At 40.6% G+C, this 14,073-nt stretch overlaps 3 protein-coding genes and 1 long non-coding RNA gene across 4 annotated transcripts; all 4 read left to right on the forward strand.

Moving 5' to 3' along the window:
- On the forward strand, positions 1–1,068 carry LOC115692234 (basic leucine zipper 43-like). The gene has a single exon (XM_030619029.2). The coding sequence runs from the start codon at positions 80–82 to the stop codon at positions 872–874; it is 795 nt and encodes a 264-aa protein (XP_030474889.2). The 5' UTR covers positions 1–79; the 3' UTR covers positions 875–1,068.
- Positions 1,069–2,362: 1,294 nt separating this feature from the next.
- LOC115692224 (beta-hexosaminidase 2-like) lies at positions 2,363–3,273 on the forward strand. The gene has a single exon (XM_056314876.1). It carries the CDS (start codon positions 2,411–2,413, stop codon positions 3,011–3,013), a length of 603 nt encoding a protein of 200 aa, XP_056170851.1. The 5' UTR covers positions 2,363–2,410; the 3' UTR covers positions 3,014–3,273.
- Positions 3,274–5,947: 2,674 nt separating this feature from the next.
- LOC130138878 (uncharacterized) lies at positions 5,948–6,658 on the forward strand. The gene is made up of 3 exons (XR_008817156.1): positions 5,948–6,081; positions 6,166–6,330; positions 6,440–6,658. It is a non-coding gene; the product is annotated as an uncharacterized LOC130138878 (long non-coding RNA).
- Positions 6,659–10,187: 3,529 nt separating this feature from the next.
- On the forward strand, positions 10,188–14,073 carry LOC115693686 (beta-hexosaminidase 2-like). The gene is made up of 3 exons (XM_030620734.2): positions 10,188–10,558; positions 10,997–11,860; positions 13,019–14,073. The coding sequence occupies exons 2-3, from the start codon at positions 11,020–11,022 to the stop codon at positions 13,969–13,971; spliced, it is 1,794 nt and encodes a 597-aa protein (XP_030476594.2). The 5' UTR covers positions 10,188–10,558; positions 10,997–11,019; the 3' UTR covers positions 13,972–14,073.

Consider the following 14,073-nt stretch of genomic DNA (forward strand, 5'->3'; position numbering starts at 1 on the left):
AGACTTGTATGATCGCGTCGAGGAAAACCCGCCATGAGCAAATCATCTCTCCCATGACCTTTCGTCGCGATCGGAACACATGAGTGACCCGTACAATATACGTATCTCTTTTGTTGCTTACATGATGCTCACGTTATTCCTAAGAATTCTACTCTGTTGCATTGCTCTCTTAAGACACTTGCCTATAAAAACCCTCTTGCCCTCCCAATACTCCTTCCTCTCTTGTCCCCCCTCTCTCAGTCTCTCTCTCTCTCTGAGTATGGAGCTGGAGCTGGCTCAGTTAAGTGGAGTGAAAAACTCCAGCCTCGCTCAGCCAAACACTGCTCATACTCTCCTCCATTTCCCTCCCCAACAAAAACCACCGCATTTCCCCTTCAGCGCCCTGCATACAGACCCTAAAATCTCACCTGATTTCACCATATCGTCGATCCCCTTCGGCGGTTTCTTCCCCAGTCCCCACCTCACTGGCGAGCTCTCTCCAAACCCATTTCTCTGTGACAACTACGCCGCCTTTGACGAGGCCGGCGAAGATCGCGTCAACCAACGTCATCACTTTGACCATGTCAGTAATGTCGTCCATGAGAAGAAGCTGAGAAGGAGGATATCGAACCGGGCGTCTGCGCGGAGGTCGCGGCTGAGGAAGAAGAAGCAGATCGAAGAGCTCCAAATGCAAGTGGACCAGCTCCGAGGCGCCAACAACAAACTCGCTGACAAAATCATTAGCCTTTTGGAGAGCAATAGCCAGATCCTCCAAGAGAATGGTCGGCTCAAAGAGAAGGTCTCTTCGCTCCAGGTCATTGCGACGGAACTATTGACCCCTTTCAGGAACGTGGAAGAAGTTGCTTGCATTCTTAAGACCGAGGCATTGAACTGATCGGTGCATTGACACATGCACAAGTTGTAACAGACTTGGTAAAAAAGTTATAGAGACGAAAGTATAGAGAGAGCACTCACTGCAATAATGGCTCTTCAATCCCAAATAGTACTTTCTGGTGGCTATTATCGTATGCACGGCTTGCAAGATGCGCTGCACTTGCTTGAATGAACAAATTGAAAATATTAAGTTTAGAGTTTGTTGATATATCTTCTTTTCTTCAGTGTCTGTTCTCATTGATTAGGGTTTGATTTCTCTCTCTCGGAGATCATGTTTACACCAATTAGGAAGAGTCAATCTTCCTCATGATTGGATTCGATTCAAGCATCACCATCTCATAATATCTTTCTAAACTCATGTAACCGAGAAGAAAGATAGTTTGTGGCTCATGCATCTTTGATATTCTTATTCCGATTTTCTGAATGTGAAACCAAAAGTAATTTCCACAAGAAACTACCGGTAGACTTTCTTCTTAATTTGGTCTGCTTGCAGGGGAAGTCTGAAGATATGGTACAATCACCCGATTTCCACATGAAAATTTGGGATATGCTATTTTCCACAAGGACTCCTAGATTATGTATAATTAGCCCAAAAAAAAAAACAGCTTTTCCCACGTTAAAGCGCTAGCTAGATTAACATGGCAAATGTTAAGTTCTGAGTTTACCGCATCGAATGGCTAACTTGATCAACCAATACAAGAGATTTAGGTTAAGCGGAGACCAAAATTCTTCCTCATGCATTGATGGAGTTTTAGCATTTATGGGAAACAGAAAAATTTCCCGGTGCATTGATTAATAGAGTTTGGCAGTCAATTTAGAAAGATATACTAGTGCCATGTCTATTCTTACGCTTCTTTCTTAGGCCCATAAGTTGGTGCCTTTTATTGAGACCAAAAAAAAAAAAAAAAGCAAAAGAGAAAGTTGGTGCTGAATTTAATCGAAATGCTCCTCATTTAATCTAATTCCGTTGTCCGGCTCAAACGTTAAGGACTTCAGTCTACCAAGTCCACAACTCAACTCTAGCTACGAAACTGTTTGAGCAATGTGGACCTTACGACTGAACTAGTGGCTAGAAATCAAATTTTGACGCTTGTGTATGCAAGAAGAGAAGGATGTCAAATATTTAGAATTGGTTGTGCCAATTATTCCATGAGAAACTTAGGGACTAAAGACGAGCATTAGATCAGTTTTGTCTGAAAAAGATCTTGAAAATCGAGTGAGAATTCATGTGTTTTGACACTGAGAGGGCCCACACTGCAGGAACAAGAAAATTCAGCATATTGCTGAAAAAGAAAGAGAAACGGGAGAAATAGGTGGGATTGTCATATTTCATGCTTTCATCTAAAGAATCACCAGGATTTAGATTAAATTAGGAGCATGTCGATGAAATTCGTTTTTTCAAGATTTATGAAAGATGAGTACCAATTCCAAACGTAGCACAGTATGTCTGATTGTGTTCCGGACATTTTTCTACTGGTCATCAGGTCATACAAGATCGTGGGCTGAAGCTTATCCAGAAATTTTAACCTGCGCAAACATGTTTTGGTGGCCAGCAGGAAGTGAATTGGCAGATTGGCTAGCATCAGAACCGGGAAAGGGTCATCTTAACCCATTGAACCCAAAGACCTATCAAGTTCTCAAGAACGTCATTCGCGATGTGGCGACATTATTCCCATATCAATTCTACCATGCTGGAGCTGATGAGATTATGTCTGGCTGTTGGAAAGCCGATCCAACAATTCAAGCATTACTGTCGAGCGGTGACACTCTGAGTCAGTTACTTGAGACGTTTGTCAACTCCACCTTACCTTATATTTTATCTCTTAAGAGGACTGCTGTATACTGGGAAGATGTCTTGTTAGATCCGAATATCAAGGCGGATAAATCACTTCTTCCCCCAGAGGACACCATCTTGCAGACATGCAATAATGGTCCCAATAACACAAAACGGATTGTCTCTTCTGGATATCGAGCCATCGTGTTATCATTAGATTTCTACTACTTGGATTGTGGGCATGGCGACTTTCTTGGAAATGATAGTCAATATGATCAGCCGCCAGGAAGTAATCCAGGGAATGGTGATTCATGGTGTGGACCTTTCAAAACGTGGCAAACTATATACAATAATGGTATGGTTTAACTGAGGAGGAAGCAACGTTGATGCTTGGTGGAGAGGTTGCACTCTGACCAGAGCAGGCGGACCCAACTGTTTTAGATGCACGTATCTGGCCTAGAGCTTCAGCAATGGCAGAGAGCATGTGGTCAGGGAATCGGGACGAGAAAGGCATGAAGAGATACGCGGAAGCAACTGATCGTTTGAATGAATGGAGGAGTAGAATGGTCAGTAGAGGGATTGGCGCTGAGCCCATGCAGCCACTTTGGTGCATTAGGAACCCAGGGATGGAACCCAGGGATGTGCACTACGGTTCATCCATTTGCTTAGTTGCTAAGTGGGCAAAGCACATGTATTATGTTGGAGATTGCTGAGACTGTTGTGCAAAAGGCTTGTTATTGTCTACTGAAAGAAACTCACTTGTACGAGTTGTGAATTCCAGTTGTGCTGGAGTATTTGGCTCATCATAAACTGAATTGTAAATGTTTTTTTTGAGATAGTGGATTTAAACTCCCGGCGAGGCTCGGGGAGTAGACACAGGATAGGCACTGAGTTTGGGCCGAACCACTATAAATCGATTGAGCAAATTCTCTTTCCTTGCTCCAAACACTAGTGTCTGAATTGCTGTCTCGAGGCTGTACAAAGATTTGATTTACCAACTAAATTCTCACTTGTTTGTAAACTGGTCATCCGGACCAGACAAGCTGCAGAAAGATTTGATTCACCTCACTTGTTTCTATACTTGTGCTTGGTGTCGCATATCATTTAAACATATTTACACTGGTGTTTCTAGTATATTTTCGGAGAAAAGTTCTGAGTTTTGCTAGAATGACGCTCGCTTAGCTATCCAATAATTCGGTTGCTTCTTGTTACCTTTACACCATCCTTAGACAAGCCAGTCAGTAGCTTGTTCCCAAGTTTTAATATCGAAGTAGCTTGTTCCCAAGTTTTAATATCGAAGAGCAGACTGATCAAAAGAATTCTAAGAGGAGAGGATTGCCTGCTCTTTTACTGTATGTGGTAAACTCAGGGCAAATTCCAAATCAAGAACTTTGGAAATGCTCTAAGTATTGCTTCTTCTGATCTGACTAGTTTCATTTATACATAAGTTATCATGGTTTGTTCGACAAATACACGTCATACGGTTTAAAATGGTTCAAAAAAGAGCCGATTCATGTTGCAGGATCTAGCGACAGTCCTCGACTGACTTAAGTGGAAGAATCCTGGTTGATCTCTTTTTCTCTAATTCGTCGAATCTTGTCAATAGGCACTCAGTTAGACTAAAATTTTGTTTTTTCCAGTTATGTCGGGGTATAGTTCGTTATATCTGTCCCATTCAGGATTTGAATTTAAGCGATATTCATAGGCCAGTTTCGAGGTTTTCTTCTAAGCCTTTTTGTGGTTAGCTCCTGTATTGACATTGGCAGGATTGGGTTTTGAGGACAGGTGGGTCCTTCTTGAGATGGAAAGCTAATTGTATTAAGATCCAAAAGCAATAAGACATACAAAACTTTCATTGTTGTCCTTGAGAATGGTTGTTACTATCGACCACGGACAAGTTTCTTTGTTCACTCCCCTGTTTCTTTGTCAGTCATAGCGACTTGCTAAGTTAATACGAAAGTTCAAGTATCTGTTTCTTGTGTTTTAGGTTTTCATTGAATCCCTGTTGCCCTGCCGCCCATGCGCACTTTGCACTAAGTGCATATCTTGTAAGCCCTATTGTCACATACTATGATGTTCCCAGGCAATCGATGATCTGCGCTCTTCGGCTGCTTCCGCCAGAAAAGACAATGCAAGCAGCACTTCTATTTTCTGAATCGCTGTCTCGAGGCTGACTCGACGAGCGATGATTCCGGTGCTGCATCTGGTTGATTTTCAGGACTTGGTAATTAGTCTCTCCTAACTTTCATCCTAGTTTTCACTAGTAACATTACTCTTAAAGGACGGAGGATTCTTTCTAACGATTAGTCGAAATAAGTTAATTTATCTTTTTCTGAGGTATAGGTAGTCGAAGAAAACCCAAGAACAAAGAGTATTTTTACAAATCCATAATGTACCAATACATTTTAGGAGGTCAATATCATAAAGATAGAAGTTACCAGTGCTTTTTCCATCGATAGTCAAAATATATAAGCTAATTTATAATATATGTATAAAAGGTGCTCTAAAAGGGCTCGTTAATAAGTTTTCATTTACAATTCTTTAAATGAATCAAGGGTTAATACCATGAAAAATCTCAAACTGGTACACCTGTGACAATTTTACCCAAAACTAATTTTTTGACCATCAAAAACCTCAAACTGGTACACCTGTGATAATTTTACCTTGCGTTAGTTTTCGTTAAATTTTACTGTTAAATTGCTTTGTTAAATGATATCCGGTAGTTGACGAATATACCAGTTTTGGGTTTTACTCTCAATTTATCACAATTGTACCAGTTTGTGATTTTTTTTTTTGCATTAATCCAATTTAACTGAAATTAACGGAGGGTAAATTTGTTACAAATATACCAGTTTGGGGTTTTTTGTGATAAAAAAATTAGTTTGGTGTGAAATTGTCACAGGTGTACCAGTTTGGGGTTTTTGGTGGTCAAAAAATTAATTTAAGGTAAATTTGTCATAAGTGTACTAGTTTGGGGTTTTTCGTGATATTAACCCGTGAATCAATGATAGTTGAGTCTTATGTGCAGAACAAATGCCAAAGTTCATACTACAAATCACCCGCACCCCCCTCCCATTTATTTTCTCCCTCTTGACCCTTCTGTTCTATCTATTTAATTTCCCTGGAAATTAATTATCTGTTTATTAGTTTCTAATAATAAAAAGTGTCAGAAAATCAATAGTGCACTTGATTATTTCCCAATAATAAAAAAAAAACATAATTTTGCAGTGCCAACTACCAACCGCCCTCCATTTAACGTTCACCCAAGGAGCCATCTTTCAAATCTCACCGCCATTTTCTCATCCAATTTAAGCACTCTTCGATCCTCTCTTCACGTCCCTCTATCACTCCATCTCCTCCCCCCAACGCTCTCACTCTCTTCACGTCTCAGTATCTCCGGTCTTTACTGACAGTCATCGCGAAGCAAGACCCCTGTAAGTCTCGACTCGTTTATCCAAGATTGTAGTTAGAATTCGTAACGTTTTTGACCTTCTCCTTCATGATCTCTTCTACTCCAGTATTGTTCAAATCCCTAAGGATGGCTCCACAGCATTTTTCTTTTCTGGGTTTTCATCGTCAATTCAATGGGTGTTGATAATTGGGGCCAAAAGAATCAATCCCGGTTCGTGTTTATCATCGTCATTCGGCAATGAGCACAGGATCATGACAGGGCCATGCTTTATGTAATCATCTATTTCCTTTTGTATTATATCTTCAGTCTCGTTCCATGAACTCTGAAATATTGTGTGAACATGGTATTTTGCCCTGAATTTCTTGTTCATATTTTTTCAGTCCAGAGGTCGTCCAAGAAAACATCTTTTACGAGAGATTCTTGGCCATGCCACTTTCTTGATCTGGGTGAGGAAACATTGTGATGCTTTTCTTTTCGCCTTAAGAAAGTTGTCGCATGTTGATCTGATTCTTATAGGTGGAGTTGAAAGGTTTATCAAAGCGGTCAACATATTTTTGTTGATGACTAAATCAAGAAGGGCCTTATTGTAGGTTCTTGCTGCTGGGCATGCACTGAAGATGCTGTCAAAAAAGTGTTTGGCGAAATTGCCGATGTCAGCAAATGATATGCCTCTGTTCTTGGTAATTCCTGTACTCTCATGGGAGAAATTACTTTAACTACTGAAGTTTTTCACTTATTATGGATTTCTCCAGATTTCTTCAGATTAGGCTTGGGATGTGTGGAAATGGACCATTCTAAGAGCAGCAACTATAATAGGAAGATCGCCATTTATACATTATATAAATGATTTTTCATCTCCTCATGCCTTTTTGAGTCCTGCCAAGTCTCACTTGGCGAAATATCCCAGAATCATGTATAATGCTCTGCGGGTGGACTCTTCTTTCACGTCTTATTCTTTGTAGATGACTATTATTATGTCTTCCATATAGCACCAAAACTTGTTTGTTAAGGTTGTGCTGATAATTCTGATTTAATTTGTCACAAGCTGCTTGCATCTGCATGTAAATGAATGATTGGAGCGAACACTAGTGTTGTGAATCCCGAACAGTTGTAATCTAATCATGTGGAACAAGCACATTGTATTTCTGTTTCGTATTGTTGATAGGATCATATAAGCATTGTTGAAGTTCTTATGAAAGTTCTTCTAGAAGTCAAGGTGGCTTAAAATATTTTTATATGCTTTTCAAGGTTTTTCATTCCCAAATGTATAGTGAGCACTGAACCGAACAGACAGCTAGTGAGGTACCCAGTATCCGACTCATTCAACATATATGGCACCTACATAGGCAGCCCAGAGGTGGTTCAGAGTAATAACACTGTTGTCTAGGATTGAAAAGAACTGGAACAACTTGAGCTGAAGTTGATATTGGATTTATGAAGGAGATCAGATCAAGTCATGACCGAATGTCTTGTCATATTGGAGTGGTCATCCGAACCAGACAGGGCGTGGAAAGGATTCACCTTGTCACGATGTTCCTTGGGCCAGTCAACTAACCATGTTTCAAGTAAACTGATTTTGAAGCTGCAATGACTAACTTTTGTTTAGATTACTTCCAAATATAGCGAGGTTTCTCTTGAGTTTATTCAAGTGGGAAAAAAACGGTTGTATTCTGTTGGAAATTGTTGAAATGGTTGTGCAAATGGCTTGCTGTTGTCTATTGAGAGACACTACGAGTTTTTTGAGCTAATGGATTTAAACTCCTGGCGAGCCTACCACCGCCCTCAGCGGCTGCGCTAGCTTCGGGCTCCCCTCCCCCCACGAAGGGTAGGAGTTCGAATCCCAGCACTGGCGTTAGGGATTCTTAAGCGTGACGTCGTGGTGGTGGGTCCTGCGCTAGCGTCACCCCGGGTTTACCTCCTCGGCTGTCGGCCGTGCGGGGGGTTCCCGGGTTACCAAAAAAAAAAAAAAAAAAACTCCTGGCGAGGCTAGGGGAGTGGACGTAGGCACCGAGTTTGGGCTGAACTACTATAAATCAATTAAGCAAATACTCTATTCCTTGCTCCTATATTTGATTTACTTCACTTGTTTGTATACTTGTGCTTAGCCTTGCATATCATTTAAACATATTCAATCTAGTGATTGTAGTATATTATGGCAGAGAAGTTCGGAGTTCTTGCTAGAAGGACAATATTGATGTTGGCTTAGCTATCCGATAGATCAATTGCTTCTTGTTTTCTTTACACCATTCTTAGACAAGTCAGTAGCTTGTTCCCCAGTATTAATATCTAAGAGCAGACTAGTCAAAAGAATTCTGAGAGCTGAGGATTGCCTGCCCCTTTGGTGTAGGTGGTAAATTCAGGACAAACTCCCAATCAAGAATTTTGGAAATGCTCTAAGGAATTCTTCTTCTGATCTGACGAGTTTCCTTTATACTTGAGTTATCATGGTTTGCTCGACATAGTTTCGTCATACAGTTATGAAATGGTTAAAAAAAGAGCCAATTCATGTTGCAGGATCCAGCAAGGGTCCTTGACTGACTTAGACAGAAGAATCCAGCTGGTTGATCTCTCTTTCTCTAATTCGTGGAATCTTGTTAATAGGTGCTCAGCTAGTTTACAATTTCCTCTTCCAGTTGTGTTGGGGTATAATTTGCTATATCTGTCCCATTCAGGATTTGAATTTTAAAGTAATATCCATAGGCCAGTTTCGATGTTTTCGTCTAAGCCTTTTCTTGTTATCTCTTGTATCGACATTGACAGAATTGGGTGAGGACAGATGAATGCTTCTTGAATTGGAAAGCTTATCGTATTAAGATCCAAAAGTAAAAAGACATACAAAACTTTGAGTGTTACCCTTGGGAATGGTCATGGCGCGCCCGGGCAGTTGATAATCTGCACCCTTCGGCTGCTCCTCCTAGAAAAGACAATGCAAGCATCACTTTTGTTTTCTGAATGGCCGTCCCGAGGTCTGACTCGACGAGCGAGATGATCCCGACCCGATGAAGTGTCCATAGTCAAGACTTGCTTGGGTGAAAAAAGTTGATGGGAGGCCACCTCGATCCCCTGTTACTTTACCTCTACTTAACAGTAGTTACTATTATGATGTGCTAATGGCAAACATGCCTCGATTGACCTTGTATTATTAATTTATCTTTATTGGCCTAGCAAAAAAGAAAAAAACAAGGATGTTAGAAATGGGTTAAAATACTTCAGATATTGGTGATTACACAGTTCTCTAGTTAAACAAAAACCAAGTACAAAGAGTATTTTACAAATCCATGATGTGCCAATACTTTTTAGGAAGTTAATATCGTTATAATAGAAGTTACCAACACTGAATATTAACGACTTCGGAAAAAGAGTAAAAGCCACACAAAAAAAATCCATATTTTTGTAATAGTTTATTTTTTTCTTTTGAGAAAAAGATAAAAAAATCCTAATTATTCCCACTGTGACACATTGTGATATCAAAAATCCAAAACTATACCTATTAGGATATGTTTACCCTAAACTTTTTCTCGTGATTTACTTAGGTGATACATTTACCTTTCGTCAAAGTTACATTAGATGATTTTTCAGTCAAAACGTCTTTTTTATTTTACTTAAGTTATGTGGGAGCTATGTCAACACAGTTTATTTTCTGGCATCCATGATTATCATTAACAGAACTTTGATGAAGAGTAAAGGCACAATATAGGATTTTTGGTGGCTTCTGCCCTTTTCTTTTTGGGATAATGACACAAATGATTCCTAAATTTTGACCTAATATGCAATGTGATCCCTATTAATTTATTCAATGTGGTCTTTAGATCAATGTAGTCCCTGAACTATACTATCATTTTATAAATTCAAGTTCGGGGACAACACTGAACATTTTACTAAGTTAAATATGTATATAAAATTCAGAGATCATTTCGAATTAACTAAAAATTCAGAAATTATATTACATATTAAGCTAAATTTCAGAGGTCATATCGAATAAATTAAAAATTTATGGATGACCTCACACGTTGGACCATCTACTTTTTATTACCGCTCTATTACCGATACCCCACCTTTGCTGGAAAGTCTTGGTCTTCGTATCCGCCGGGCGACGTCTATTTTCAACGCGAGTCGTTATCACCGTCGCTCTCTCTCTCTCGAGAGTCCACACATTCTCAGCAGAGCGAAGCGCGAGGCATAGGACAAGGGGAAGAGACCAATTGGCGTCGCGGGCGAATTCGCTTATAGAATTCGACCAGCGATCGCTGCCGAGGCAGAAGCTACACGGAGAAAAGTCCAAGAGGGCCATGAAATTTTTAAGGAAGCGTAGTTTACTTTGATGGAAGAGGACGCGGAAAGAGCTCTTGGGTCGCGGACAGATGGCGGGTACAGTCCCTTGCCGGCCCCGTCGATAGATTCCTTTTGTTATGTGTACTGAAATCGTTTTCCCTCTAACTGGGTTCTTATAAATGTGGCTGTTTTCTGCTTGCATCGGCGTGTCCGAGCACTCGTGGAAGGTAAAGCTTCAACCTTTTCATCCTCTGTGTACTTCAGGATCCTGTGCTCCGTTTTTTCTTTCATCCTCCATTGATTTCTGTGTTCTGGATTCGTACTTTATTCGTTTTTGCTCCGTTTTCCTGGTATTAAGAAGGGGGAGTTGTTGTTTCAAATGCTCTTGTGATCCATTGTGTTCTCCATGTGGGTCGTCTATTTTGGTGGTTGAGATTTGCTGAAGTGAATATTGGTCACATAAGAAGAAGTAAATACTTTCAGTTTATAGATCGAAATATACAGAAAATTCTCCAATTCACTTTTTCGCATTACTGTTAATTCTCTCATGTGGTGATCGTCCGATTCAAATTCTGAATTAATCCCTTTTTGTTCTTTAATTTGGGAATTGACAATTCCTTAACAGTCCGCTACCTTCAGTAGTTAAACTCCTGTCTTTCTTGCAGCTGCTGTCATTTGATGCTGCTAGATGATTCGGTTTGACCCGGAGACTTATATGGACCAGCACAGTGATGGCCCTGCTCCCAAGTGGAGTAAGGGCACTCCAATTTTGATCAATTTCATCACCATCACGTTTCTAGTATGCTCTCCCATTTTATCTGTTGAGTGTAGTGCAATCAGTGTTTGGCCAAAACCAAGAGAATTTTCATGGCCAACTCAACAGGCGACCTTACTGTCTCCTTCTTTTACCATCGAATCTCCCCATCACCAATACCTCTCAGCTTCTGTTAACCGCTATCTTCATCTCATCCTCTCCGAGCATTTTTATCCTCTTTCCAATCCGCATGCCAACCTGACGAATGGCCCCACTTTGCAAACTCTGCTTGTACTGGTCAATGATCTAGCTGCTCCTCTCAGCCATGGTGTGAATGAATCCTACAGCCTTAGCATCCCCACCTCAGGCGACAAAGCGAGCCTGATTGCCGAGACAGTATGGGGTGCTATGAGGGGTCTTGAGACATTCTCCCAGCTTGTGTGGGGGAAGCCCTCATGGGTGGCTGTTGGAGTGGAGGTGCGGGATTGGCCAATCTTTTCTTATAGAGGGATAGTGCTGGATACCTCGAGAAACTACTATAAAGTTGAAGACATCCTAAGGACTATTGGAGCAATGAGTGCCAACAAGCTCAATGTTTTTCATTGGCACATCACTGACTCGCATTCATTCCCTTTGTTGTTGCCTTCAGAACCCGATCTAGCAGCTAAGGGAGCCTATGGGTCTGACATGCAATACTCACCAGCTGATGTTAGGCGCATCGTTGAATTTGGCCTGGAACATGGGGTTCGTGTATTGCCAGAATTAGACATGCCTGGTGAGTGGATTTATAGTACTTCTTCATTGACTATTTCTCTTTCTTCTTTTGGCTAAAATTAGCATCTGCTGAACATAAATTAGTGTACTCCCATGTTTGTTCTTCTGGTTTTCCTGATCCTCTGTTTTTCAGGTCCTGTCCTATCATTGACTTTCTTGCAAATGAATTCGAAGATAAAATGTGTTTCAAAAACAATGCACTATCTAGATTCAGCAGAATTCGCGTTTTGCAGTAAAAACTATTATTTTGACTTTTAGGGTTCTCTACGATTGCTATTTAAATAAGTTTACATGTTCCTGTTCCAAACGGTTCATTTTCTCTGAAAATGCGGGAAAGTAAAGAAAACAATAATGCAGAGAGTATAGCACAATGTGGGTACCAATTTCCATTTTAAGGCTTGAAGGGAAAGTCAAGAAAACAATAATAGTATAGCAAATGTGGGTGTCAGGAGTCGAGAAATTATTAAAACAAGTAGATATGCTTTGAGACAGGATGATGAATCAGAAAGTTAGTTGACCCTTTACCAACTTATGTCTAATGCCAATCTGATAATATTCTTACTTCTGGGAACTTATAGACTTCACCTAATCGTCTTATTAAACTACTAAAGGATTCTGAGAGAAACTTGTTAAGTCAGATGAGAGATGTGGACCTTACGACTGAACTAGTGGCTAGAAATCAAATTTTGACGCTTGCGTGTGCAAGAAGAGCAAGATGTCAAATATGTAGAATTGGTTGTACCAGTTATTCCATGAGAAACTTAGGGACTAAAGACATGCATTAGAACAGTTTTGTCTGAAAAAAAATTTTAAACACCGAGTGAGAATTCATGTGTTTTGATACTGAGAGTGCCCTCACTGCAGGAACAAGAAAATTCAGCATATTGCTGAAAAAGAAAGAGAAACAGGGGAAAAAGGTGGGATTGTCATAGTACATGCTTTTATCTAAAGAATCACCAGGAATTAGATTAAATGAGGAGCATTTGGATTGTAGTCATCTGATCATCGTTATTGTTCGAGGAATTCTCAATAAGCAATATGAGCATCAACTTCTTGGTGAAATTCGTTTTTTCAAGATTTATGAAAGATGAGTACCATTTCCAAATGTAGCACTGTATCTATCTGATTCTGTTCTGGGCATTTTTCTACTGGTCATCAGGTCATACAGGATCGTGGGCTGAAGCTTATCCAGAAATTGTAACCTGCGCAAACATGTTTTGGTGGCCAGCAGGAAGTGAATGGGCAGATCGGCTAGCATCAGAACCGGGAACGGGTCATCTTAACCCATTGAACCCAAAGACCTATCAAGTTCTCAAGAACGTCATTCGTGATGTGGTGACATTATTCCCAGATCAATTCTTCCATGCTGGAGCTGATGAGATCATACCTGGCTGTTGGAAAGCCGATCCAACAATTCAAGCATTCTTGTCGAGCGGTGGCACTCTGAGTCAGCTACTTGAGACATTTGTCAACTCCACCTTACCTTATATTTTATCTCTTAATAGGACTGCTGTCTACTGGGAAGATGTCTTGTTAGATCCGAATATCAAGGTGGATAAATCACTTCTTCCCCCAGAGCACACTATCTTGCAGACATGGAATAATGGTCCCAATAACACAAAAAGGATTGTCTCTTCTGGATATCGAGCCATCGTGTCATCATCAGATTTCTACTACTTGGATTGTGGGCATGGAGACTTTCTTGGAAATGATAGTCAATATGATCAGCCGCCAGGCAGTAATCCAGGGAATGGTGGTTCATGGTGTGGACCTTTCAAAACGTGGCAGACTATATACAATTATGATATAACATATGGTTTAACTGAGGAGGAAGCAACATTGGTGCTTGGTGGAGAGGTTGCACTCTGGTCAGAGCAGGCGGACCCAAATGTTCTAGATGCACGTATCTGGCCTAGAGCTTCAGCAATGGCAGAGAGCATGTGGTCAGGGAATCGGGACGAGAAAGGCATGAAGAGATACGCGGAAGCAACTGATCGTTTGAATGAATGGAGGAGTAGAATGGTCAGTAGAGGGATTGGCGCTGAGCCCATTCAGCCACTTTGGTGCATAAGGAACCCAGGGATGTGCAATACGGTTAATCCATTTGTTTAGTTGCTATTGTTGCCCCAAGAAAATGAAAATGGGAGTTGTTTTGTGTAATCTTACTGCATTTCTTTTCCAATTGTAAAAGCTGAGAAAATGTCCATTTGTTCA

This window comes from Syzygium oleosum, unplaced genomic scaffold (assembly GCF_021117445.2).
Source record: "Syzygium oleosum isolate NSW1041296 unplaced genomic scaffold, Sole_v2.1 Sole_v2.09, whole genome shotgun sequence".
In the NCBI taxonomy this organism is placed as follows: Eukaryota; Viridiplantae; Streptophyta; class Magnoliopsida; order Myrtales; family Myrtaceae; genus Syzygium; species Syzygium oleosum.